Raw genomic sequence first — 25857 nt, 5'->3', positions numbered from 1 at the left:
GGTGTTCATTAGAAGTGATGTTGAAGCTGAAACTCCAATATTTTGGCCACCTGATGTGAAGAGCTGACTCATTTGTAAAGACCCTGACGTTGGGAAAGACTGAAGGCAGGAGAAGGGGACGACAGAGGATGAGACGGTTGGATGGCATCACTGACTCAATGGACATGGGTTTCGGTGGGCTCCGGGAGTTGGTGATGGACAGGGAGGCCTGGCGTTACGGTTCATGGGGTCGCAAAGAGTCGGACACGACTGAGTGACATTAGGACATTTAGGACATTAGTATTTAAACTTATCCTTTAGTAATTTTAAAATGCTTATGTAATCTTATTCTAACAAGAGTACAAACACTAGCCAAGAAATTTGAAATGTTTATAGATACCAAGCCCTTCAACATACTGTATTTTAATAAGGTATACCTGATGCTTTCAAATCTGATTTTTTTTAGCTCAACATTTCTATATTCATTTCAACTTTAATAAAAATATATTTATGGAAATAAGTTACCCTAATCCTGAATATAAGACAAGATACAGTTTTGGAAATGCTATTTAAAATCCATTAGCGTAAGAATTTTGCTCATTAAAAAAAGGCTGGGAAGAGGGGGTAGTAGTAGTAGTAAAAGGGGAAGATTACAATGGAGGAAACATAAAACTTCTCAGCGTGACATACATATTCAGTACCCTGACTCCAGCAATGGTTTCCACAAGGCAAAGATAAACTATATGCTTTAAATATGTAGTTTATGCCAATTTATACCACAATAAAGTGGTTGTAAAAAAGAACTTACCACAGAGAAACAGTTTGAAGCAATTAAAAGCAGTAACTTTTCCCCCCAGGCCTCCATGTCCTGGGTTTGACAATTTCACACTAGATGTACAATTTAACTAGTTTCCATAATACTCACGGGTTCCCTTTCAAACAATATAGTCCAAACTCTACCAGCTGCCCATATTTCAAAATCAAGTTTAAATCATGCTATGCTTTAAACATTCTATCAAAATAAAATACATCCATATGGCTCCATCTACTCCATAGCCAAACTGGTTAATGCTATCATTAAATACACAGAATAACCATACCATTGTATCTTACCACAATGGAAACATTCAATATCACAATATGTGAATGCACAATAAACAGTAACTGCTGAAAAATGAGACTTAAGGCAAAATTATCGGAAAGCAGAAAACGACAAAAAATTGAAAATTATAGAATCTTTTCAAAAAGCTATTTAGAAAACAATAAATTAATTTCAAACATAAACCACATTTTTCAGATCCCTTCGAGCTTGTGTTAGCAAATACAACTTGCATCTGATAAATTTTATTAAGCCATAAACCAAACAGTGCAATCTAAGGGTTCCAAAAACATTCGATACTGACAAAGCTTTGTTTCAGTTTCACTGTGGCTAATGCTACCATTCACTTTAAGTGATTAGACTGATTTATGGCATATTATATAATAAAAGCCTATTATAAAAGATAAATTTTAAGATATATTTAATACTAATATCCACTTTAATCCATCCTCAGAAGTTTTGTGGGGGTGAAACTTGTGTTTTGTTTCAATTTCCCCATCACCAGCAGTCTCAACGTGAACCAAAAAATCTGGCTTCTGGTGAAAGCTGGGGATCCTGCAAAGGATTTCTAAAATGGAAAACAGCAAAAACACTGCAGCTTTCTGAGAAGACATCTTGAGGATGTTAAACATTTTTGCTTTCAGATTATGCTCTTTACAATCAGAATATATTTAAACATGGAAACGGGGTGGAAGAAGCTAAAAGCAAATGTGGGTAAACAAAATTAGAACAGTCAAAAATACTAAAAAAAGGAGAACAAAATTACTCTTACAGTGAGCAGTAAAGAGAAAATTCTATAATTAATGTGCAAATGAAAAATAAAGTGTCTTTTTTTTTTTACCATTCATTTAATAAACTTGTTAAGCAGTTGATAATAAAAGGGCTATTTTAAGTAGTTTTCTTTTTCTAAACTCAAAAGTAATCACCATAAAGAAATAAATAAAGTATAACTTTGTTTTAAAAAGTGAATAAACCACAATGTGTTTAGAGACCAATATCTTGAACACTACAGAGAACGACAATATTCTGAAAATCCAGTTTATTTTCCATGTGGACAGATCCAGTCAGTGTGATCAGTTTTCTGCATGTGTAATAATTTATCAAAATAAGTTTTCCCACAGACTCTTTTCCATCAACTCTGAAAATCCTGGTCTTACAACATACCCAAATAAAGCTCTTGAAAATCACCTCCTTAAATTTGGAAGAAAGTGTGGCAAGTCTTTCCTGTTATATTTACTGAACTACAAATGGCTAAAGAGCAATTTATGTTTTAAAACGTGACTAGCACAACAGTTGAGTTCAGGAAATTAACGTTTTAGTGCACTTTGCTCCAGTTTTAGCCAACATGCTACATTGTCCTTTTTTGACGAGGGGGAAGGCTGGGGACAGCGCCACACAAAGTGGACTTGAGGATTTCCATTGTACGAAAAGATATGACTCTGCAAGCAGAACAGTGTAAGCTGCCTTTTTTCTTAAGACCTGGACATTTTAAGACAGAAGCTTTGCAAAACATTACACAATTTTTTTATTATTAAATGAGAAACTCTCATTTGTTACATCGTCACATTGCTAGTCAGAGAAATGCTGCAGTGATGAAGAAAGTCAATGTTGGATCAACCAAAGTCCTCATTTCTACAACATTCATTTACAAAGAAATAATGTTCAACACAGCCCAACACAACATTCTTGGTTTTCTTCATATTGAAGTCCCCCAAAAAATCATCTTCTAATGGGGTATTTTACTACATAAATTATAGTTCTTCATTTTTACAATTCACCCCAAACTGTATGAGAGATGTATCACACTAAAATTTCTAAAGCTGTTAGGAAATCCTTCACACATCGTCGTCATCTGATGTGTCACTGCTACTTGTCTCTGTGTCGTCATTCTCAATAGTGGGTTTGAAAGTGCTGTTTTTCCAGGGTCCAAACTTGAAGTCACAGATCAGGCCATTTTTCAAAATACCATTTTTCCTCAGACCATTCTTCTGTAACTAAAATATCAACAAAAATAAACTGAATAAATAAATTATCCTCCAAGAGTTACTACAAACTAAGAATCCTCTAGTAATTAAACATAATCAAGAACACAGTAAAGGTAAATAGAACTCCACAGATTATGGTATCATTTCTGAAAAACTAGCTATATAGGTAATTATAGATCAAACCAATATAACAAAATATTTCCTAGGAATAAATCACTACTCTTGGGAGAGCTGCATTTACAGCATACCAAACCATTTATATATATACACATATATATTCTAATGTTTTGGGGGGTGTGTGTGTGTGTGTGTGTGTGTGTAGAGAGAGAGAGAGAGAGAGAGAGAGAAAGAGACACTACTTATCAACCTATAGCCATGTAGATAGATATCTATACACCCATATTCACACAGCATTATTTACAACAGCCAAAAGGTGGAAGCACATCAAGTGTCCATCAACGGACGATGGATAAACAAAATGTGGTACATACACATATAATGGATTATTGTGTCTCGGAAAAAAGATATTCTGATTGACCCATGCTACAACATGGATGAACCCTGAAGATATTCTGCTAAGTAAAATAAGCCAGTCACAAAAGGACAAATACTGCATGATTTCACTTACATAAGGGGCTAAGGCAGTCAAATTCATAGAGACAGAAAGCAGAGTGGTTGTTTCCAAGGGTTGGGAGCAACAAGGAATGGAGTTATGGTTTAATAGGTACAGACGTTCAATTTTACAAAATGAAAAGAGCTCTGGAGGTGAGTGGTGGTAATATCTGCATAACAATGTGAATGTAGCTAAATGCCACAGAACTGTATGCTTAAAAATGATCTAAATGGTAAAATTTATGCTATTTGCATTTTGGCACAAATTTTTTTTAGGATGATGAATCTACTAATATAACTAATTTCCTCAAAAATTTCATTCAAAGCATGTGAAAAGTGTTTGGAAGATTATTAACATTAATAATACTTGAAAATCACTTCTGTATGACCAGAACTATTTTCAAAAAGTATAACGGATTTGAAAAAAAATTTGAAAAACTCCCTCAGATTTCCCTCAACTCTACCATACATCTAAGAAACACTCCCTGGTGGCTCAGTGGTACAGAATTCACCTGGCAACACAGCAGATCAGGTTTGATCCCTGGGTTGGGAAGATGACCTGGAGAAGGAAATGGGAACCCACTCCTATATTATTGCCTGGGAAATTCCATGGACAGAGGAGCCAGAACGGCTATAGTTCACTGGGTCAAGAGTCGGACACGACTTAGCAACTAAACAACATAGTTGCAAAAAAGCAACTATGCAGACATTAAAATATATATAAGATGTTATAGGATATCAAAATTCCTGTGCCAAGAAAAGGATAAAAGTGAAAGTACATTTGAGAAAGCTACTGTTGTTTTCTACTTATCACCAAGTCATTTTTTAAATGCCTGGAAAATGATAAATCAGACACATTCTTTACACTAATTTCTAAGTACTGTGGATCCATGGATTTAAAGAAATTAGCCTTGAAGACCTATTTAAAACAAAGGCAAATCTGCCCTATAATGTGATGCTCAACAAATCCCTAAATAAAACTATCTTACCCCTTAAAAATGCTTAGTTATATGTTGTTCTGATTAAGGAAGGGCTATTTTTAAAGTGAGCTTACATGATTCAGTTCTTACCTGTTCACTAATAACCTGGAATTCTCTCATTTCATCCTCAGTTAAGGGTGCACATGTTTCATCATTTTCACTGTCTTCTTGCCAACCCATCTCCTTTAACAATCTGGAAAGGGGAAATGAATACATTTAATTTAGAATTTCACCCAAATTAAGTCCATATTTTATATTATGTGCAAGAAAATATGATCCATTATACAAAGTCCACACAAAAGATGTTATGTGCAAGAAAATATGATCCATTATATGCAAGAAAATATGATCCATTTTTTATATTTTATATTTTGTGCAAGAAAATATGATCCATTATACGAAGTCCACACAAAAGATGTTAGGGTTTATGCTTTAAATATCTTTCTGAAAATGAATAGGTAAGATTATGCCCAATAAACTGTTTTAAATAATAAGATCAGAATGAAATGCCTAATTACTTTATCTTTGGTGTAAGAGGTTCTCTAAGGCTGGAAACCTGCAAAAGGTTCTTTAGGATAAAAACTGAAGAAAATTTGCTAAATTCTTACACTAAAAGTAGAAGCAATACACCTCCCCATTTTCTTTAGGGCCACTACAGTTCGTCATGTTCTTAGCTATTCATTAGGTTTTCTACTTTTTTTTTTTTTAATAATTACATCCCTTAAGCACTTGTTACTCCTTTTTATACCTAACTCATTTTTCAAACTGAACCTGTCACAAACTGACTACTCTGTAGATCTTTACACACTGTCAAACAATCTCATAAAAAATCAGTGCTCAGAGACTTGAAATATACCCACAATTTCACCTAAAGCCTTTGACTATGTGGAGCATCACAAACTGTAGAAAACTCTTAAAAGAGATGGGAATACCAGACCATCTTACCTGTTTCTTGAGAAACCTGTATCCAGGTCAAGAAGCAACAGTTACAACCTTTTTATGGAACAACTGACTGGTTCAGGATTAAGAAAGGAGTACAATAAGGCTGTTTATCGCCATCCTGTTTATTTAACTTATACACAGAGAACATCATGCGAAATGGCGGGCTGGACGAGTTACAAGCTAGAATCAAGACTGCCAGGAGACATAGCAACAACCTCAGATATGCGAATGATAATGGCAGAAAGTGAACAAGAACTAAAGAACCTCTTGATGAGGGTAAAGGAGAGTGAAAAAGCAGGCTTAAAACTCAGTATTACAAGAATTAAGATCGTGGCATCTGGTCCCATCACTTCATGGTAAATAGAAGGGGGAAAAGGTGGAAGCAATAACAGATTTCCTCTTCTTGGGCTATAAGATCACTGTGGACGGTGACTGCAGCCATAAAATTAAAAGACAATTGCTTCTTGGCAGGAAAGCTATGACAAACCTAGATAGTACAGTAAAAAGCAAAGACATCACTTTGCTGATAAGGTCCATATAGTCAAGATTAGGGTCCTTCCGGTAGTCATGCATGGATTTGAGAGCTGGATGATAAAGGCAGAGTGGTAAAGAATCAATGCCTTCAAATTGTGGTGCTAGATAATGCTCTTGAGAGTCCCTTGGAGAGCAAGGAGATCAAGCCAGTCAATCTTAAAGGAAATCAACCCTGAATACTCATTGGAAGGACTACTGCTAAAGCTCTAATACTTTGGCTACCTGATGCGAACAGCCAACTCATTAGAAAAGACCCTGCCTGATGCTGGGAAAGAGTGAAAGCAGGAGAAGGGGGCACCAGACGATGAGATGGCTGGATGGCATCACTGACTCAATGGACATGAGTTTGAGCAAACTCCAGGAGACAGTGAAGGACAAGGAGTGCTGCAGTCCATGGGGTTGTGAACTCGGACATGACTTGGCAACTGAACACCACCACACTATACCCACATTTTATAGATCAAGAACCATGATCATGTAAGTAAAAAATTTTGCCTACTTGATAGCAAAGAAGCAGAATTCTGGTTTTCTGCCTCCCAAGTTAATATACACTGCACCAAACTCTGTGGCCTCTGGACTAAACCCACACTTAGGAACAGATCATAACAGTGATCTGCACTGTCCCTTTTCATTAGCATTTCTTCTCATTCTCTTTCAAACTATTATCAAATCACTCTAATACCACTTTCACAATGACCATCCTCTGCCAAATATTTTCAACAGCTCCCCAATTCCTAAAAGAGCAAACTCCGTAACACACAATGACCACAAATTCAAATTCCTTAGAGAAAGCACAGCACTAGAAGTGGAAGACCTGGGTCACAAATCCTACTCTATCAAAAACTAGGTATAAGACAGAGCTCCTTCTTCATCTAAAGCATTCAGAGTTTGACTAGATCTCTAAGACCCTGTCTTTGCAATGTATCTCTAACTCAATTTAGGACTCCACACTCTTGTCAAGTTATGCTATACATCACCCCTAAAACAAACCATGCATGTATTCTATTCTAAACATCCTTTCATACCCCCATTTAAAAATGACTACCCAGTACCCTTGCCTGTATTGTCTCAGCCTTTAAGATTTAATTTAGGTCCCAATTAAAACTTTCTAACTGGTACTCAAGCCATAATGCTATCTAACCCCAAATCCCTTTGAATTTTTCTGGCACTCATTTCTATTAAATCATTTGGTACTTAGACAAGGTAACAATTACCTCTCTGATGTTGAAACTATCCTCAATATTTTGATGATATACTGAAATTTGTTAATAACTAGTAATATATATGCCAAATTATTTCATTTTAAATTTTAATTTACGCATTTGAACAAAAAAAGTCATCCATGAGAACTGTATCACTGATACCTAACTTTTTAAATCAAGCAACATGAGTACTTAAATATGTATGTAACTTAAGAAAGTTTACAGGGAGGTTCCTAGTGGTCTAGTGGTTAGGATTAACGCTTTCACTATTGTGGGCTGGGTTCAATCCCAGGTCCGGAAACATATCCCACAGCCCTCCCCCTCGCTCCCCGCCAAGAGATTTACAGAAAATCTGAAGCCATGGAAAATAAATAGCACTCAATTTTCAGAGAAACACATTACAATATGGATGAACCTTGAAAGTATTACTGAAAGTAGACTGGTGGTTACCCAGGAAAGAGAGTAACAATGAGGTGTAACTGTAAATGAGCATGGGGTTTCTTTATGGAGTGAAAGAAATGTTCTGAAATTAGACTGTGGTGACAGCTACACAACTTCAAATATACCCAAAATTAATGAACCGAGTAAAAAAATTAAGAGTGTATATAAATTATATCTCAATGAAGTTGTTTAAAAAAAATCAATTTTCCATGTAAAATCAAAAGTTTGGGTAGAGAAAAATGTAAAAACACTGACCTGTGTTCTGCTTCAAGTGAACTAGAAAGAACATCAGTCTGTGGGAAGGCTGAAGACCGAATGATCTGTTGGGAAATTACTGAGGCATTGCCATTCTCTTGTGGAATTTCATTTTCATCAAAGTTTCGGTTTATATCCCTTTCTTGGTGAGTACTATTGCTGTTATGCAAATTAAATGAGTCGTCATCCTGATTTTCGAAGAGTTAAAAAAAAATTAGAGAATAGTTATTAAAAAAGGAAACTTTAATAGATCCTGGTTAGATTTTCATGGATAAAACATAACTGTAATGTTTATATAATCATGTAGAAAACAGTTTCGTAAGATGTAAAACTAAGTTGTGAAGGCAACTTACTAACTTCAAGTATTCACATCTATTCAACCAAAAATTAAAAGGACAAAGGCAGGCAAGATGGGGAAAACCAAAAATACAAATATGAACAGCAATCTTTTAAATTTCATTTTTGCACATCAACTAGAGTAAGAAAAATCTATTAAGAAAGGAATTCATTATTTATGCAAATAGCTAACTAGGCCTTGCTTTCATAAATATGAAAATATTCAAAGATCCTAAATAATATCTGTCCAACTATTCGAATGACATGCTAATGTCAAGCCCAAGAATTACACTACAGGTTCAATTACCTTTTCTGAGCCTACATGGCTTTCATCTTCATGTTCCTCTTCCACTCTGTCCCTTTTCAATGCTTTCAAAAACTCACTCTTTTTATCTGTGCGCATTCGTGTCAGTTTGGTTAGACGAGGCTGCTGATTAAGTTTGTCAACAGGTGAAGAAGAATTTGAGCGATTACACTAAGAAAAAAATTTAGAATGTTGATAAATACATAGAGAACTAATATCAACATAAAGTTCACAACTATAATGACTTTCTATTTCACTTTCTTCACAATATACAAAATTGATTTTAAATTGTATTTTCTCCTATCCTTGTTATTTTTAATCTATCGCACTGAATGACTAAATATAAAATCTTTCTTATCTGAGAAACAAAGTCTGATAATACTAAGACCTATGATTCTAAATTAGGAGTTTTAAATACTATTTTATAAAATGGATCCTGAAATTGTTTAAATATTTTTATATATATTTTTTAAAAAGCAGTTTTTAAAACTGTGTTCCACAGAGTTCGAAGGTTCTAATAATAGTTTCCAAAACGAACTAGTATAATTATTTATGCACAGGTACACTAAGGGTTTATCATATAGAATTTCACAAGGGAAGTTTTGTGGAAGAGCAGAGGAGCGTGGTAAAGGGACTTGTATTGGAGTCCTTTTATTTTTCATATATTGAGAGTGGAATACAGAAGGAAAGAGAATGTTGGAATTCTGTGTCACAGGAATTTTAAGCCTTGGGAATACATCAAAATGCTTAACTTAGCAATAACATCTGCAGACTATAATGAATTGAAGCCACAATTAACCAGCTGGTAATGTGGGTCCTTCTAGCACAGCTCTAAAATTCTATGACTGAGAACTAGTCAATGAGGGGTTATAATATTCCATTATAGTACCCAGAACAATCTCAGTTATTACAATATAGTCACAAGTGTCTTTTGTCCCTGAACTGGTCAGGAAAGTCCCTCATCTAAAAGTTTCAGAAAGCTGGCCAAATGAGAAAGAAATGTGTAAGCTATTAAGTATTCAAAGTCAGTAAATATACATCTTTCTCTCTTCTTCCTCCTCTCCATCCTGAGTGTTGATACTAATAAAATGTCCATAATCCCCAAAAGAAGAGTATATAAATCCTGATTTTTTAGTCAAGGTTTAATCCTACATCATAGCATAACTTTATGACAAAAGTAAAAACATCTGTTTTCATAATTCTTTTCTTAAAAACTACTCTTTCTGGGGCTTCCCTGGTAGCTCAGTGGTAAAGAACCCACCTGCCAAGCAGGAGACGTGGGTTCGATCTCTGGGTTGGTTAAGATCCCCTGGAAAAGGAAATGGCAAACCACTCCAATATCCTTGCCTGGGAAATCCCATGGACAGAGGAGTCTGGTGGGCTACATCTATGGGGTCATGAAGAGTTGGACACAGACTTAGCAGGAGACACGGGTTCCACCCCGATCTAGAAGATTCCACATGCCGAGGAGCAACGACACGTGTGCACCACAACTATTGAGCCTGTGTTCAAGAGCCCAGGAGTTCCAACTACTGAGCCCACATACTGCAAACACTGATGCCTAAGCACCCTAGAGCACGTGCTCCACAAGGGAAACCCAGGCACTGCAACTAGAGAGTATCCCCCGCTTGTCAAAACTCAAGAAAAGCCTGTACAGCAGTAAGACCCAGCAGAACCAAAAATAAATACTTTAAAAACTCCTTCTGGTTAATGGGTTACACATGTTTATTTTACCATAGAATTTTCTACACTTTAGGTTATTTGGACGTTGTGTTAGAAATTTTTTAAATTAATCCTCCTTAAATTGCAAAATTAGTTAGCAAACAGAGAGAAGTATCTGAATTCTAGAAGAACTAAAGTCTCTTACTTTAATGAATTTGTTCAATGAATCTATGCCTTTTGTTCACTGTTAATTAAATTACCATGATTGAGATACCTTTGGCTTCTCAGGACTACTTTTCATTAAATGCCATACCTCTTTCACTGAAGTTGTTGATGGACTAAAATTCTTGGCAGTTGATTTAAAAGCATTAAAGTTGCCAACACCGTATGTAGACTCATGAGGGAAAGAAGTCCCAACTTTATTTTCTTTAGTTTGGCTTTTCCATTGTGTAGGCTAAAGAAAAAACACACAAACATTAATTAATGTGTATCTAAACAGATTACATAGAGCAAAGAGAGAACAAAATGAATAACTATAAAATAAAGATGACTAAATATGACTTAAAAAAACAATTATTTTGTATCTTAATCATTTCTACATGGTTCTCTCTTCTTTTTTTTAAACAAATAAAATCAAAATCTGGTATTCAGATAAAACATTTAACTACCTTGCCTTTTTTCCAACTTTTATAAACCTTAAGTTAGGTTTCCTTTGCCTAATACCAAGAGAACACAAGTGAGAGTTTCAAAAGCCTAAAACTGAAGATGAAGGACAGCATTTTATACCATTATTAAACAAATATATCACAGACCCATCTGGCAAACACGTATTTACAGATTTCATTTACTACTGACTACTAAAACAAGAAAACATACACAGACAAACACACAAACCACTTAAAAGATAATTAAGGATACACAATGGCCCAACACTTTCCACTGAGAAATCAGCAGCCCATCAATACCCTCCCCACTTTGATGTGAATTTTTCAACATTTGGCCAAAGTAACTCAGTTGATATCAACCTGTAACTTGCATGTTAAACAATTTAGAACTTACTTTTGTAGGTGGAGCAGCAGGTTTAGGAACTAAGCCTTTATAAACACTTGGACCAGTCCCATTCTTAACTGGCTGTGACTGAAGATTTCCTACTACTGGGAATCCAGATAGTTGTAAGTCTTTTGTATTACCTTTCTTAATGACCAGCATCCTTTGAGTTCTAGATTTAGGATTCGGGGGATATTCTGTATAAATAAAGCACGAGCAACAGTTATACAGTTTAGATTTTAGCATAAAATTAAATCACCAAAGAAAAGCATATTCCAAACTTTACTATATTTAAAAATAACAGCTGCTTCTTGGATAAAATGACTAAGCTATGTAAGTATGAATTATATCCTTGCTTGAGAAATAAAGCTTCAACAATCATCAGACCACAGCAAGGAACTGAGCAATGTCAAGTAACATTCAGAGATGAATTCAGTTAGATAGTAGCCTAGAATGCTATTACCAAGCCAAAATTAATTACATTTGAGTATATTTTTAGATTATAAATTTCATCCTAACAAGCTCTTAAGACTTGAAATACAAGATACATTTTCCTCTTTTCTATTTTGAAAAGAGTTTTCCTAATTCTTTTTATTTCATTCATAAAATTACTACCAATAAGAAAGGATCTACAGTCCCTCTATTTCTAAATTCCTGCTTAATTTATGACGAATGAAAAAGGGAACTATGTTTTCACAATACCAGTTCATTCAAATATTTACTAGCCATCCAAACTAAACTGAAGGCATTGTGCAAGCTGTAGGGGATCCAACTCAATCTTTGCTTCTGAAGATTATACTAGAAAGATTTTCTCAAGACAACTGAATTTGCTAAAATATGAAATATAACTTCTAGAGTTTAATCAGTTAATGTGTAACCAAACAGTTAATGTGTAATTAAACAGGTGTTACAATGAGCACGTTCCCAACAATGGCAGTGACATGTCTTTCTGCCTACAGAAATACTCTGAAAGCCATCAGTTTCGCCACTGAAGAGTTTTGAAGAAAAGAATTAACTGGAAACAAAACTGCAGAAAATGTAAATTAAAATTAGTTTAAGATATGATCCTATGAAACAGTGAGTAATACAAATGTACATAATGATGGCCTACATCAAACAAACTTTCTACTGATTTATCTCAGAAACTAAACAAGGACTACTAGGGATACAGAGGCATTCTCAAAGTCCCTCTGAAACTTAACTCTTCAAACTATAGAGCTGATAAAGTAGTTCATTTATTGTAATGCTAAAAAAATAAAAGAACCTGAGAATTCCCTGGTGGTCCAATGGTTAGGACTCAGTGCTTTCACTGCACAAGCCCTGTGGTATAGCAAAAACAAGCAAACAAATGAAAAAACATACCACCCAAGAACCTAAAGCAACTGAGAAAAGATTCATCTTTCTGAAAGTTAAACACTGAAAGTTTATCTACTAGGGCAAACATTCCAACTTCTCAGCTACCTACAAAGGCCCAAGATATGAAGGCTAAGAAAAATATTTTCAGGCACACAAGGACACTAATTACATCACCAGTATATAGTTTTTCTGAAAAACTAACACACTGAAGTCAAAACGAAAATGAAGAATAATGTTCTTACACAGAGATCCAATGAAGAACATTAGAAATAGTGCTGAACAATTTTAAGTTTTACGATTACTTCTGGTAAGCAGAAGGTGACACCATAAATAAAATAATAAAAAGACTCCTGAAATTACCAATTCTTTAAATTAGAATATAAGAGAAAATCTTAACAGTCTAGTACTCAAAATCTAAGTTAATGAACCTCAAGAATCTGAGGGATGACTGACTGATGCTGGGAAATGCAAAAAATCTAAGTCTCTAAGGTCTGATCTCAGAAAAATCCAAGTGCTGAAGTAGGAGGTGGTCTTATCTGTGCACCACAATAAGTTCATATATGACTGGCAAAGACTTCTATTCCAATATCGTCAATTAAGCACACAAGTTTATCTTCCTTCCCTTTTAGATCCTTATGTTAAAATTATCATAATGAGTGTTAGTCGCTCAGTCACATCTGACTCTTTGCAACCCCAAGGACTGTAGCCCGCCAGGTTCATCTGTCCATGGGATTCTCCAGGCAAGAATACTGGAGTGAGTTGCCATTCCCTTCTCCAGGGGATCTTCCCGACCCAGAGATTTAACCCAGGTCTCCTGCATTGCCTGCAGGCAGGTTCTTTACCATCTGAGCTACCAGGAAGCCCCCCAAACTATGCGGGAGTAAACAAATACAGCAATGAAGAACAGGAGGAGGTTCCTCAGCAATGAATGATATCAACCCATATTTCTAGAGAGTAAATAAAGTAAAGAAACTTCAGCTTAGTGTGTGCACAAAGAACTCAACAGCTGAGGAGGAGACTAATTTCCGCTGTAGAGTGGATTGTAGAGTGGGACTTGGAAATGCCATATAAAGCAAAAGGAGGAAATCAAATCTTTTCAGACAAAAGTTAATCACCAAGAAAAGTAAAGTAAATCTACTAAAGTAAAATCTTTACTAAAGCAAATCCTAAACAATGCACTTTAGGGAGAAGTAAATGATTTCACATTGAAGGCTGAGGATACAAGATAAGAAATAATATTTTTGTACATAAGTCATCACTGATCAAAAATAGAAGACAGAAGAGGAGAACAGATAAGCACGCAGGGATGATTAAGCCTCAATATAATTTCTGAATACAAAGTTCACCTTTCCTAAAACTGGATTTCTAGATACCTAAGAAATACTTTCACAGTTTCCTCAAAGAGGTCTTTGGTGCAAAGAATGAAAGGAAATCCTACAAAGAAAGATGAAGCCTAAGAAATCAATCACAGACAAGAGGTAGTAAAGTAAAAGATAATAAATGTACCTAAAAGATGATGAAAGGGACTGGGAGGAAAAAGAAAGCAGACACAGTGCTGATTTACTTACTAAGCATTCATATTCAAGTAGTACAGAAATTAAGACCATGTGCTTTTGTACCAGATTTACAGAATTTTGATACCTGCTCCAACATCACTAGTTAATCTCATCTATAAAATGAAAAACAACAGTTCTTGTCTCAAGAGTTACAGTGAAATGGTCTCTTTAAAGAAAAATGTCCAGAAAAGTCATATACAATCTCCACTGTAATAGGTAACTGTATTTCAAATTAAAGGTGTCTTTTTGAAGAATTTTAAACCTAAAATTTAAACTGAACAACCACAAGAGTATAGAAGATGAGAAAAATTACAACAGAAATAAACAAAATAAAGACTAACCTATATCATATATATCTATGCTGAACACACTACATAAACCTGCCTGCTTAACAAGAAATGTGTCCTTAGTCTGATGGGCCAGGATGGCATGGCGGCCGCCAGCAGAGGTGTTCACCTGGTGAAGTGTTCCCAACTGTGTGTGCCACCAGTGTCTGTGTCCTCAGGGTGAGCTGCAGGCAATTCCCACCAGCCTTCCCTGCTGCTCTGGGAGACTCTCCAAGAGCAGCAGATGCTGGTTATTGAACTGCTGGTATCATGAAACTGGCTGACCAAAATTGAGAATTCAGACTTCAGAATCCCTACTTTTTGATAAGCACTCAAATTAATGTGTTAAACATCAATACAAGAACACAGGAGCCAAAAAGACGAGTGGGGAAGAGGTCTGAGGGAGGGGGAGAAGGAAGGAAGAAGGGAAACAGGAAGAATGGGAAAGCTGGTTCTTGATGGTAATATCACATCTAAACAATAGCAAAGGTGATGGCAGCACTAGTAACTTAAATCTGCATCATTTCTATTACTTATAAACTGGTTTATCTATTCATAGATTATCTCTACAAATTCTCCTGACATGAACCTTCTGAGCTAGGTGCTGAATCTGTTGGATTCAAACAGTATCCAATAACTCCTTCTATATTTTCTTCACTTTATCAACTGGTAAACTTCCTGAAAAAGATTCAAACTGCTCATTTTTTTTTTAAAGAGAAAATCTATGCATTGATGAAAGACAGTAACACTTACAAGGAAGAATTAGTGACTTCGGTGACTTCCTTCTATAAATCATATATGCTTACTTATCAAGCTCATATAAAGCAAATATTCAAATTGCCTTCAAAATACCTAAAGGCAAATATATGAGTTGTGGATTTTCATTTCATTACTTCCTTCTATCCTCACCAACAACTGTAATCTGATGATACCTGGCTTTAAATATTGTTTTATCATCTTGTTATTTCATGCTCTCCCAGTATCTTTGAATGTTGTAGTAAGTTTTGTTCCTTAAATACAAAGCCAATAGTGGAGGGGAGAGGCTCAATCTTTTGAAGAAAAATTAGAATTAAAACACTGCCACGTATAATACAAAGTAAGTTGGCCACACGCATAAGTCAGAGCTGACATCTCAATTCCTTATTCTCTTTTCTGTTTTCATGCTCTCCATACAGTTGGCTTATATTCTGAGTCAATCAGTTTTCACTTTTATTTTTGAATCTATCACTTTTCATCTTTTCGTAAATCTATAAGAATCTTCCTCACTTACTAGATTTGAACTTAATTAGCTAACTCATATTAAACAGCTGTTAACATGATCAAGGATACCAATTTAATAGACAACTTAATATTAACAATGCTTTTCTCATTAGTATTAGCATAGTGCTCCATCCTCATCTCAGAGACAAGAAAATTCACTGAGATTAAGTAACCTTCCCAAAGTCTAAATAACTAAAAAGTAAAAGACCTAATGTTAGCACCCAGAACTATCTGATAATGCACTTAACCACTATATTATATTACTGGAGAAAATGGATTAGAGTATTGGCTAGGTCAAACAGTTCAAAATGTATACGATTCTCAACTAAAATACTACTAGTAAGTCTATACTGAATGGTCAAAATAGGAGGCTTGAAAGTGTACACTACCAAGTCAGGGTCCACCTTTCCCCTCATCACAGTGATGACAATTACTATGTTTAGCTTCCTTGTAGTGATATAAGAGGCAACTTTACTGTGTGAATAGTAGTCAAGTGAAGGATAAATAGTATTTTAATTGTTTTCACATTAATTTGAAGAAGAAACTCAATCACATAAGACATAATAACATACAAATATCAGAAGCATAAGAATCGGTACCATAGCAATAAAGCCATCTGAACACTAATTTTAAAAGACAAAAAGATTTTAAAGATTATTTTTCTATAGATTGATATTATTTGAATATTGCTATTTTTGATATTTTATATAGTGTACAAATATTTTGTTTCACAGTAGTATGAGGCTTTTAGTCACATGAGTTTCACTAACATAATGTCAAAGAAGGGGCATGATATTCTTTCCTTTAACAAGGTACCCACATTACTCATATGAAAAAGAGCAGGCTTTTTAAAACAAAAACAACTTAACTGACGAACACTATTTCTAACTCTAACTCTTACTTATGTCAAGTCATCTAATCAAACTCTTAATTTTCCCTTCTCAACTTTGAACATGTGTTGTAGTTACCTTTTTCTTACTGTTAACAACTGTTTTCACCAGAGACACTGAAGGAACATAGACTCATACCAATATATAATCTACCTACAGAATACTTTTATATAGAGCAATCTGATAAAGATTATTCCCTTCTCTTAATCCCTTTACAAAGTCACCTTAAACACTTCACTTGTTTTCATGACCTAAAACCTCATTTAGTGTTATCATGTCACTCAACCTATATGCTAGTGGCTAGTATCATTAGAATTCTCTAGAAAACAATCCATCTTTAAGAATTGGTCAACAATTTGCTTTAATTTAGAAGGCTAAACAAATAAAGTTCATAGTACTGTATCAAAAACAAGCAAAAATTAGGAAGTTCATCAAATTATCAAGGGATAAACACAAATGTAAATGCTGAGTTGCAACAAAACTAATTAATAGTGACTAAAGGTTTTCATTATTTAGTATCTTAAGCACAAAATGTTAGATCTGTTAATACTATGTTGCTAACATATTATGTCAACACAGAATAGCCAGTAGGACTTCTAAAAACACAAGTCAATTTGACAGTTACTAATGTCTCAAACTGCATACAAACACTTATCATTTTCTCTCTTTCTCACTACTCAAATCAATCACCCAGCTAAATTATTTTAAAATTCTCAAAGGAACAATGAAGTGCCTTGATTTTTTGTTTTAGATTTAAATTGCTAGATATAGGAGATAAATTTAGTATGAATCAAGCAACAGTAATCCTGGTTAAGATAAAAACACTACAAAAGTCAATTACAAACTACAAGGAGTTTCCAATAAAACTAAGTTCTAGGTAGAATTAAACATATTTAACAACAGGTTTAAACAGCTTAACTATTAATACTTCATTCAAACTATTTTTTTAAATTGGGATATTATGTTTAGACTCTTGCAATTTTTGATTTACAAAAGGACAGTTCCAGGGACAAACTGGTGGTATTTGTTTTTAATATATATTACATTTCCATTATTAAATTTTGACTTACCTGGAAGGAAGTAGCACTAGAAAAGTTCTACTGAAAATTTTCTGTCTTCCTCAGGAACAAAGCTATTTTAAATGTTGCAATGGGGATAACAATATTTGGGAACCCAGGGCATAAATTAAGAAAGGAATAGTGAAGTGTAACACAGTGAAAGTTTCATTGTATTCCTATGGGAAGTACTGGGAATTTAACAATTAATCAAGTCACAGTTTTTTTTCCTAATGCAGACACACTTTTTAGTTTACCTAAGACACAGTAAAGAGTACATCGTCCTTTTAAACATCTTTTCAACTAATGCTCAAAATCCTTAGACCAACTCTGAAACAGTAGTACCAAAATCTTTATATTAATACATTTTATGCTCAATATTTTCAAAAATGTATTTCTAAATCATTTCTAAAATTATTAACCAAGGATCAGTACCAGTAGTATCTATAGGTAGTTTTATATGACAATGCTCACTAACATTCTTGATTTTATTTACTTTCATTTTAATCAAATCCAAATTATTCCTAATTTCTTAAGAGATTTTATTTAACACCTTGCAGGTGGTTCTATATTCTTATGCAATCAGCTGTTCCCAGAAAAACTGAATAATAAGGAAACATACCTAAGAGAGGAGCTTGGGAGATTTTTTTGGTTGGGTATGTGTGTGTCTGGGCGTGTAGGCCTGGGGAGAGTGGTAGAAATACTAATTTGCAATACAGAAAAAACAATGCCATTCACATGGTTCTAACAAAAGTGTCTGACCACCCCCACCCCCACCCTCAAGAAGCCCTTAAATATATTGGGAGATCAAAAGAAACAAAATAATTCCCCCAGCATATCACCCCCAAATACAATAAAGAACAGCACAGGAAGTGGCAAAGTTTAAAATAATGCCTTTATCATTAGGACTATTATGCTGTCATAAGCCACGATCCTTTTGTTTTGGTAAATTGCTTATTTTCAACAGAAAAACACAAGAACGTGTGTACAAGTTCCAAAGCGGATGCATCGCCTCTGAATTTGGTATCAAATAATTAAATTTATTTTTCAGATATCAAATCTTCATATTTTAAATTATTCCATTATTTTAAACTTCACTTGAATCTCTAAAAAGCTAATTAAGTTACTCTAAGTGCAGTTTAATCTTCTGTAGATGCTATCAAATTAAACTTTCAGCAGTTTTAAAGAAAAGGGAGTCATTACCAGAAAAACTGTCAAGATTTGACAACCAAAAAGGCAAATAATTTCAAACATAGACTAGTTCTAGGCAAAATTTATACAATTACTTTTAATACTGTCTATGTAGAACCATTTTCATTAAGTAAAAAAATTATTTTTATAGCACACTATGATTAAAAGTACTTATCTTTCCAGTTAAGTTTTCAACTTTGAAAAACTATAAATTGAGTTAAAGTAAATTTTTTGTTTCAACAGATTATCAAGCTGCTCTCCAAATGATATCAATTCATTACATTTAACTTACTTTAAAAAAACTCATATCTGAATATATTTAATGGTACTAATATGTATAATTATCCAAATCAAGCTTTTCTTCTGTCCCCAATATCTTGTTTTTTTAAAGTGCTACCTTTTTTTTATAGCTTAGCACATCAAAAACAGGTATTTAAAAGATAAAGTTTAATTCTAGCCTACTATTTTAAAAAACACAAATGTGAAACCTAAAAATAACATTTTATACCCCTCAACAATAGATCAAAAATTACTTACCCCATACACCCGCAGCTAAAGATTTATTCTGATTTGGTTCTCTCTCATATTCAGGATTTAGAGATGGCTGGGAAAAAAAAGGTGGAATAAAAAGAACAAATGTTTAAACTAATCCTATTTAAGAAAAAAATTCCTTTTAAAAGTAATCTCAAGAATATACTGACAAATTTGACATAATGAACTCTTAACAACTAAACACTAATTATTCATAAACCTTACTTTCTACTTATTGTAACAATTAAAATGGTTAATATCTATACTCAAGCTAAGTTGAAAAAAACAAGGTAAGTGTCTTTAAATGCTCTCCTCATCCTCAATTACATGAAGAAAAACTGTTAAAAAAAAGAAGAAAGCAAATGTAGGAGAATGCAGTCTTTGCATCATTATGAGAAACCATCCTTTCTTAGCATAAGGTTAAGAGCAGACAAGAGGAAATCAGACCATTCCTTAATTCTTCTGTTAGGTTTGCATCACTGAATGCTTTAGTTAACAAGCTCATACTCAAAGCAAAGTACAAGTTTATTACTTCAAATAGTGATGCTCAGGTTATTAAAAGGAAACTGAGTTGAGCGCTGAATGTGTACTCTAAGATTAGCTTAGTAGATGTTTGCTCTTTAGAAAAGGGAAATTTAAACTTCTATGAAGAATAATATGACAAATTTATCCAAAGTTTAAAAAAACCACATGGTGAGACACAGGAATAAGTAGATGTAAGGAATGAAGAAGATTGGGGAATGAAAGAGTTATCTACAGAAAGTCTCACGAAATGTAAAGACTAAAGATACCTGAACCAAAATAAATAAATAAAAATTAAAAAATAATTGAACCTGTCAAGTGTGATCTCTGGAGAAAATGATATGTACTGATAAAATCTCCTGAGAGATTTGATGCTTAAATAGCACTTGTAGAAACCTCATTCGTATTAAAATTACAAGCAACTTACAAAATCCTCAGCCTCAAACTGCTTGCGTTCTCTCTTGTCGTCTTTCCTCCCTGTCTCACTGTCAGGTATGTTGTTTTCATGAAGTCCTTGGCTTTTTCCAGAATGGAAAATACTGCTACGAGAACGGGAACTTCCACCATGGTATCCCCCTCGATGATTTATGTTTTCAGTACCATTTCTTCCATGTGTACGCCATCCATTTTTTTCTTTCCTTCCAAAGTTACCTTTGAAAAATAATGGCAAAGTATTACAAATTCAAAGATGGTTATTCTTAAAGACTCAATCACAATCAAAACAATTCTTGCAAGAATGTGAACAAAATTCTTCTTAAACTCTACTATTTCTTAGCAACTTACCTCCATTAGGACGTCCAATACCAGAATCAAAGCCATCTGAAGAGTTGTGTCGTCGGCGGTTCACATCATAACGATTTTCTGTCCATGAAAAGTTTTCAGAATGCTTTTCAAAATTCAATGACGACTGAAACAAAGTATAAGCATACAGATAAACATACATATAAAACTTGACTAACTTTAGAAACTAGTAATTGGCTTAATTAATTCCCAAGAATTTTAAATGGTTAAGAAGAATATTTTATAATTATTTCAATGTGTTTGGTAACTGAAAACTTGTAAGAGGGATTCCACTGTTCATCTATTTTTTCTACTTAAGATAAATGACAGCACCATTCTTAAAGAGTTTAACAACTACATTCACCAGAAAACTTTAAAGGTAAAGCCACTGTAAAGGCGTCAAGACAAATATAGTACACTTCTTTTAAAATAAAACATAGTATCGTGTATTTCACATTCTTTGATTTAAATAGCTCAAGGTTTTCTTTAAGATCAGAAAATTATGGTGAATGAAGCTACAGTTCTATTTTAAGTTCTCTATAGATTTATTTCCAAACTGCTCTTCCCCAAAACAAGTGTTTTAAAAAATCTGTCAAAGGAAGAATGTTGTAAAAACAATTACTACAATTCTCTCCAGGACAAACAGAAAAGCTCCTCAGTTTTAATACAAACACACTGCACACACTCTTTACATTTAACTAGGCTCCTCCACATGGCCACTGTGGGACTTACTGGTGCAAGTTCCCCTACTGCTCTTGGCTTCATCCTCATGCTGCTTCTGTGCATGAAGGACAAAGCCCTTCATCTGTCTTCCACCAGCATCCATGAAACAACAGTGACAACCTGGCTTGCTAAGCTTTTAAGTAGGGTAAAAACCCAAACACTTCACAACCCTACCAGTTATGGTGATGAAGATACCATGCTCTCAAAGCTAAAACTTTCTAGAAAAACAAGGGTAGGGTCTCTTAGGCCAGACGGGGGCACAGGATAAGATTCTTCAGGACCTGGCAACAATTGTTCTCATCCAAATGATGGGTAGAAGTAAAGGTTCCTCACTGTTTAGCAACTAAGTAAGTGGCAAGGGGCAGGACTGAAACAAGATAGTCCCAATAGTGCTTTAATGATGAAACTCTCCTCTGAGTAAAAGGAAGAGATGTATTATCATGAGATGGGGTCCCATCTGAAAGGCAATACAGCTTCAGCCGCTGAAGTCAAGAGGTCACCAAAGCTGAACAGCAATGAGAATAGAGAGTTTGGGAAAGACTGAAAATATTAGAAGTAAATCTGTTAAGGCCAAACTGCTACTGACATTGGAAACAAAGAAAAATGCAAAGCCTAGCTTTCTGGAGTGGATGTATTCTGTGCTCTTTGTACTTTCTGACTCCTTTCTTCCCCACATCAAACTCAGCTGCTTTAACAAGAAAGTCAGTGTGCGCCAGAAGTTAAGGCAAGAAAGAAACAAACTCTTATAGTTCTCTTACACACAGGTACCCAAGTTACCATCCTACCCACTCCCATGGAGGGGAGACAGCATTAAGCACAAGAGTAACTCAAACTTTTCCATACAGGGCAAAGCCATGGCATTGTGGTACACGGGGGCATGAAAGGTCCCAGCCTGGGGTGTTTCCTGGGGCCAGGAGGTACATAAAAGAGAAATCAACACCAATCTTGGCTTGAGAAGCCACAAAAGAAAAAAGCCTCCAGGCCACCCATGCAACCCCCAAAGGAACAGTCTCCCCCTCCACCCTGAACTTTCCCACATTCCATGCTAAAGAAATCATGAGCGGTCCTGAAAGCTTAGACTGTAACTCTGATATGCATATACATACTAAACTCCTTAGTCTAGGCAAGAATATACAACTGAGAAAAGACAATCTCTTTAACAAGTGGTGCTGGGAAAACTGGTCAACCACTTGTAAAAGAATGAAACTAGAACACTTTCTAACACCATACACAAAAATAAACTCAAAATGGATTAAAGATCTAAATGTAAGACCAGAAACTATAAAACTCCTAGAGGAAAACATAACCAAAACACTCTCTGACATAAATCACAGCAAGATCCTCTATGACCCACCTCCCAGAGTAATGGAAATAAAAGCAAAAACAAACAAATGGGACCTAATTAAACTGAAAAGCTTTTGCACAACGAAGGAAACCATAAGCAAAGTGAAAAGACAGCCTTCAGAATGGGAGAAAATAATAGCAAACAAAGCAACTGACAAAGAATTAATCTCAAAAATATACAAGCAGCTCATGCAGCTCAATTACAGAAAAATAAATGACCCAATCAAAAAATGGGCCAAAGAACTAAACAGACACTTCTCCAAAGAAGACCTACAGATGGCTAACAAACACATGAAAAGATGCTCAACATCACTCATTATCACAGAAATGCAAATCAAAACCACAATGAGGTACCATCTCACGCCGGTCAGAATGGCTGCGATCAAAAAGTCTACAAACAATAAATGCTGGAGAAGGTGCAGAGAAAAAGGAACCCTCTTACACTGTTGGTGAGAATGCAAACTAGTACAGCCACTATAGAGAACAGTGTGGAGAGTCCTTAAAACACTGGAAATAGAACTGCCATACGACCCAGCAATCCCACTGCTGGGCATACACACTGAGGAAACCAGAATTGAAAGAGACACATGTACCACAATGCTCATCACAGCACTATTTAACAATAGCCAGGACATGGAAGCAACCTAGATGTCCATCGACAGACGAACGGATAAGAAACCTGTGGTACATATACATAATGGAATATTACTCAGCTATTAAAAAGAATACATTTGATTCAGTTCTAATGATGTGGATGAAACTGGAGCCTATTATACAGAGTGAAGTCAGAAAGAAAAACATCAATATAGTATATTAATGCATATATGTGCAATTTAGAAAGATGGTAACGATGACCCTATATGTGAGACAGCAAAAGAGACAACAGATGTAAAGAACAGACTCTTGGACTCTGTGGGAGAAGGCGAGGGTGGGATGATTTGAGAGAACAGCATTGAAACATGTATATGACCTTATGGGAAATAGATCGTCAGTCCAGGTTTGATGCATGAGATAGGGTGCTCAGGGCTAGAGCACTGGGATGACCCTGAGGGACTGGATGGGGAGGGAGGTGGGTTCAGTTTGGGGAATACATGTACACCCATGGCTGATTCATGTCAATGTATGGCCAAAACCACTGAATACTGTAAAGTAATTAGCCTCCAATTAAATAAATTAATTTAAAGAAATAAATAAACAAACACCTTAGTCTGTGTGCCCATGGTGGGAATGGAATGGACCCTAGTATCCCAACATGGCTGATAAAAATTTGAAAAAATCTCAGCATTAAGAGTGGGAAATTAAAGTGATCCTGCAGGTGGAGCCACTAGGCCAATTCAATGTACCAGTGTGTTTTATAGTTGGTGCTAACGTTACATGCTTGTACTAAAAATGCTCTAGATTCTCCCATTCAGGAAATGTCACAGGTTGAAAGATGATTCCCATCCCCTTCAAAATGGTCTAATAAAAAGTACAGCTTCCAGAAGGAAAGAAAATAAAATCATATGTGGCTGAAGACTTGGCTCTGCAGTATTCAGAAAGACTATTTTCCAGTACAGCAATACCATCTGCCTGACACACACACCAAGTACACACTCCTTTTAAAAACTGAGTTCCCCTGGTAGCCTAATGGTTAGGATTCCAGGCTTTCACTGCCATGGCCAAGGTTCAGTGTTCAATCCCTAGTCAGCCAAAAAAAAGAATGTGGCTCCTGCCATAATGCTGAGCTCTTACTGAAAGCAAACTTAAACTAAGGACTAACCAATAAAAGAACCCAAGAGGGCTCTTGATCAAATGGAAATCATGTGTTCAACAACACAGCTGGCCTCGCCCTTGAAGTGCCAACCATAAATTTGCAGTATACTTTATTCCCCTTCCTGCCACCATGACAAGCCAGTGTTTCAATAAGCTCTCAAATCAGAAAAGTTCCCCTAAATGACTGAGCCTGGTTCACTGATAGTTCAGCTAAGTTAAAAGACGCTGGTACACACAGTAGCCACCCAGCCCCAACAACTCTGGAAAACCAAATGGTTAAGTGCCAATCACCTCAATGGAATAAAGCTATGATCCCTGCCTTAGATATTCTTAAGGACAAGACATTTTATATTTTTCTAACTCTTGTGTTGTTGCCAATGGCCTCATCATCTATCACTAGCCAATTAAAAACATCTCTTGGGGTCACACATGATGGGAAACTGCAGCTGCTGCTGAGACAATCTGAGTCATTTATGTTGATTCAGTAAGGCTTGCTATCTGATGAGAGTGAATGGCATTGAGAGTGACTGAAATTAGAATGCTGATCAAATCTTCAGCATACCACCTAGACCCATTATCACACCAGACATGGAACACACCCACTATCACAGACTGGTTACAAAAGAAAGGACTTTATCTTTCTGATGCAGAAACCTCTACTGCATGCCAGCTTGTGACTCCTGCCAAAAGCTGGTCCATCTGTCTCACTGTAAAGAACACCACATCACACGGAACTACATCAAAGATCTGACTTCTTCATGGAGTCCTCAACGGAGTTATATCACTACTGAAACTTTTTCAGGTTACATTATTACTGCTGCAGTCTGATGGGCTAACTCTGGTCACAGTATTGTGTCTCCTGAAATTAATTCACGTAATGGGTATATTCAGACCAGGAACAGTCCATTAAACAGTGCATCTTTTGTCAAAAAGGTCATCCTGCAATGAATCAATATTCAAAGTACTCAATGGATGTTTCATACTATTATTCACAAGTATAGACAAGCATTTTAACAGTCCCCTCAAAATTCAACTCAGAACCATTTATACTATACCTCTACACCCCTCATCTCTTCCCACATCTTAGTAAGATGAATGAATGCAGCATAACCAAAAGGGGATCATCTCCTCTTGGCCACTTCTTGTGTAGTAATCAGGATGACAGAAGTGGAAGAGTTATGACAGTAAAAAGA

At 35.3% G+C, this 25857-nt stretch overlaps 1 protein-coding gene across 4 annotated transcripts in view; it reads right to left on the bottom strand.

Annotated features, from left to right (window-relative positions):
- Positions 1 to 497: 497 nt before the first annotated feature.
- The window catches only part of GPBP1 (GC-rich promoter binding protein 1), a 66892-nt gene continuing 41532 nt past the window's right edge, over positions 498 to 25857 (bottom strand). For 2 of the 4 annotated variants that reach the window (XM_070357502.1, XM_070357501.1), the window contains 10 exons: positions 20849 to 20972; positions 20493 to 20716; positions 19550 to 19616; positions 18444 to 18503; positions 11391 to 11575; positions 10645 to 10785; positions 8673 to 8840; positions 8030 to 8217; positions 4746 to 4848; positions 499 to 3072 (listed from right to left, as the gene is read on the bottom strand). In XM_070357502.1, coding sequence (XP_070213603.1) covers positions 2914 to 3072; positions 4746 to 4848; positions 8030 to 8217; positions 8673 to 8840; positions 10645 to 10785; positions 11391 to 11575; positions 18444 to 18503; positions 19550 to 19616; positions 20493 to 20716; positions 20849 to 20972 — 1419 coding nt within the window. In that variant the 3' untranslated portion in view covers positions 499 to 2913. Of the gene's footprint in view, positions 3073 to 4745; positions 4849 to 8029; positions 8218 to 8672; positions 8841 to 10644; positions 10786 to 11390; positions 11576 to 18443; positions 18504 to 19549; positions 19617 to 20492; positions 20717 to 20848; positions 20973 to 25857 lie in introns of all 4 variants that reach the window. The other 2 variants (XM_070357503.1, XM_005897461.3) reach the window with 2 other exon arrangements.

The sequence above is a fragment of the Bos mutus genome, chromosome 20 (assembly GCF_027580195.1).
Source record: "Bos mutus isolate GX-2022 chromosome 20, NWIPB_WYAK_1.1, whole genome shotgun sequence".
NCBI lineage: Eukaryota > Metazoa > Chordata > Mammalia > Artiodactyla > Bovidae > Bos > Bos mutus.
This window is presented reverse-complemented; position numbering and strand designations above follow the sequence as displayed.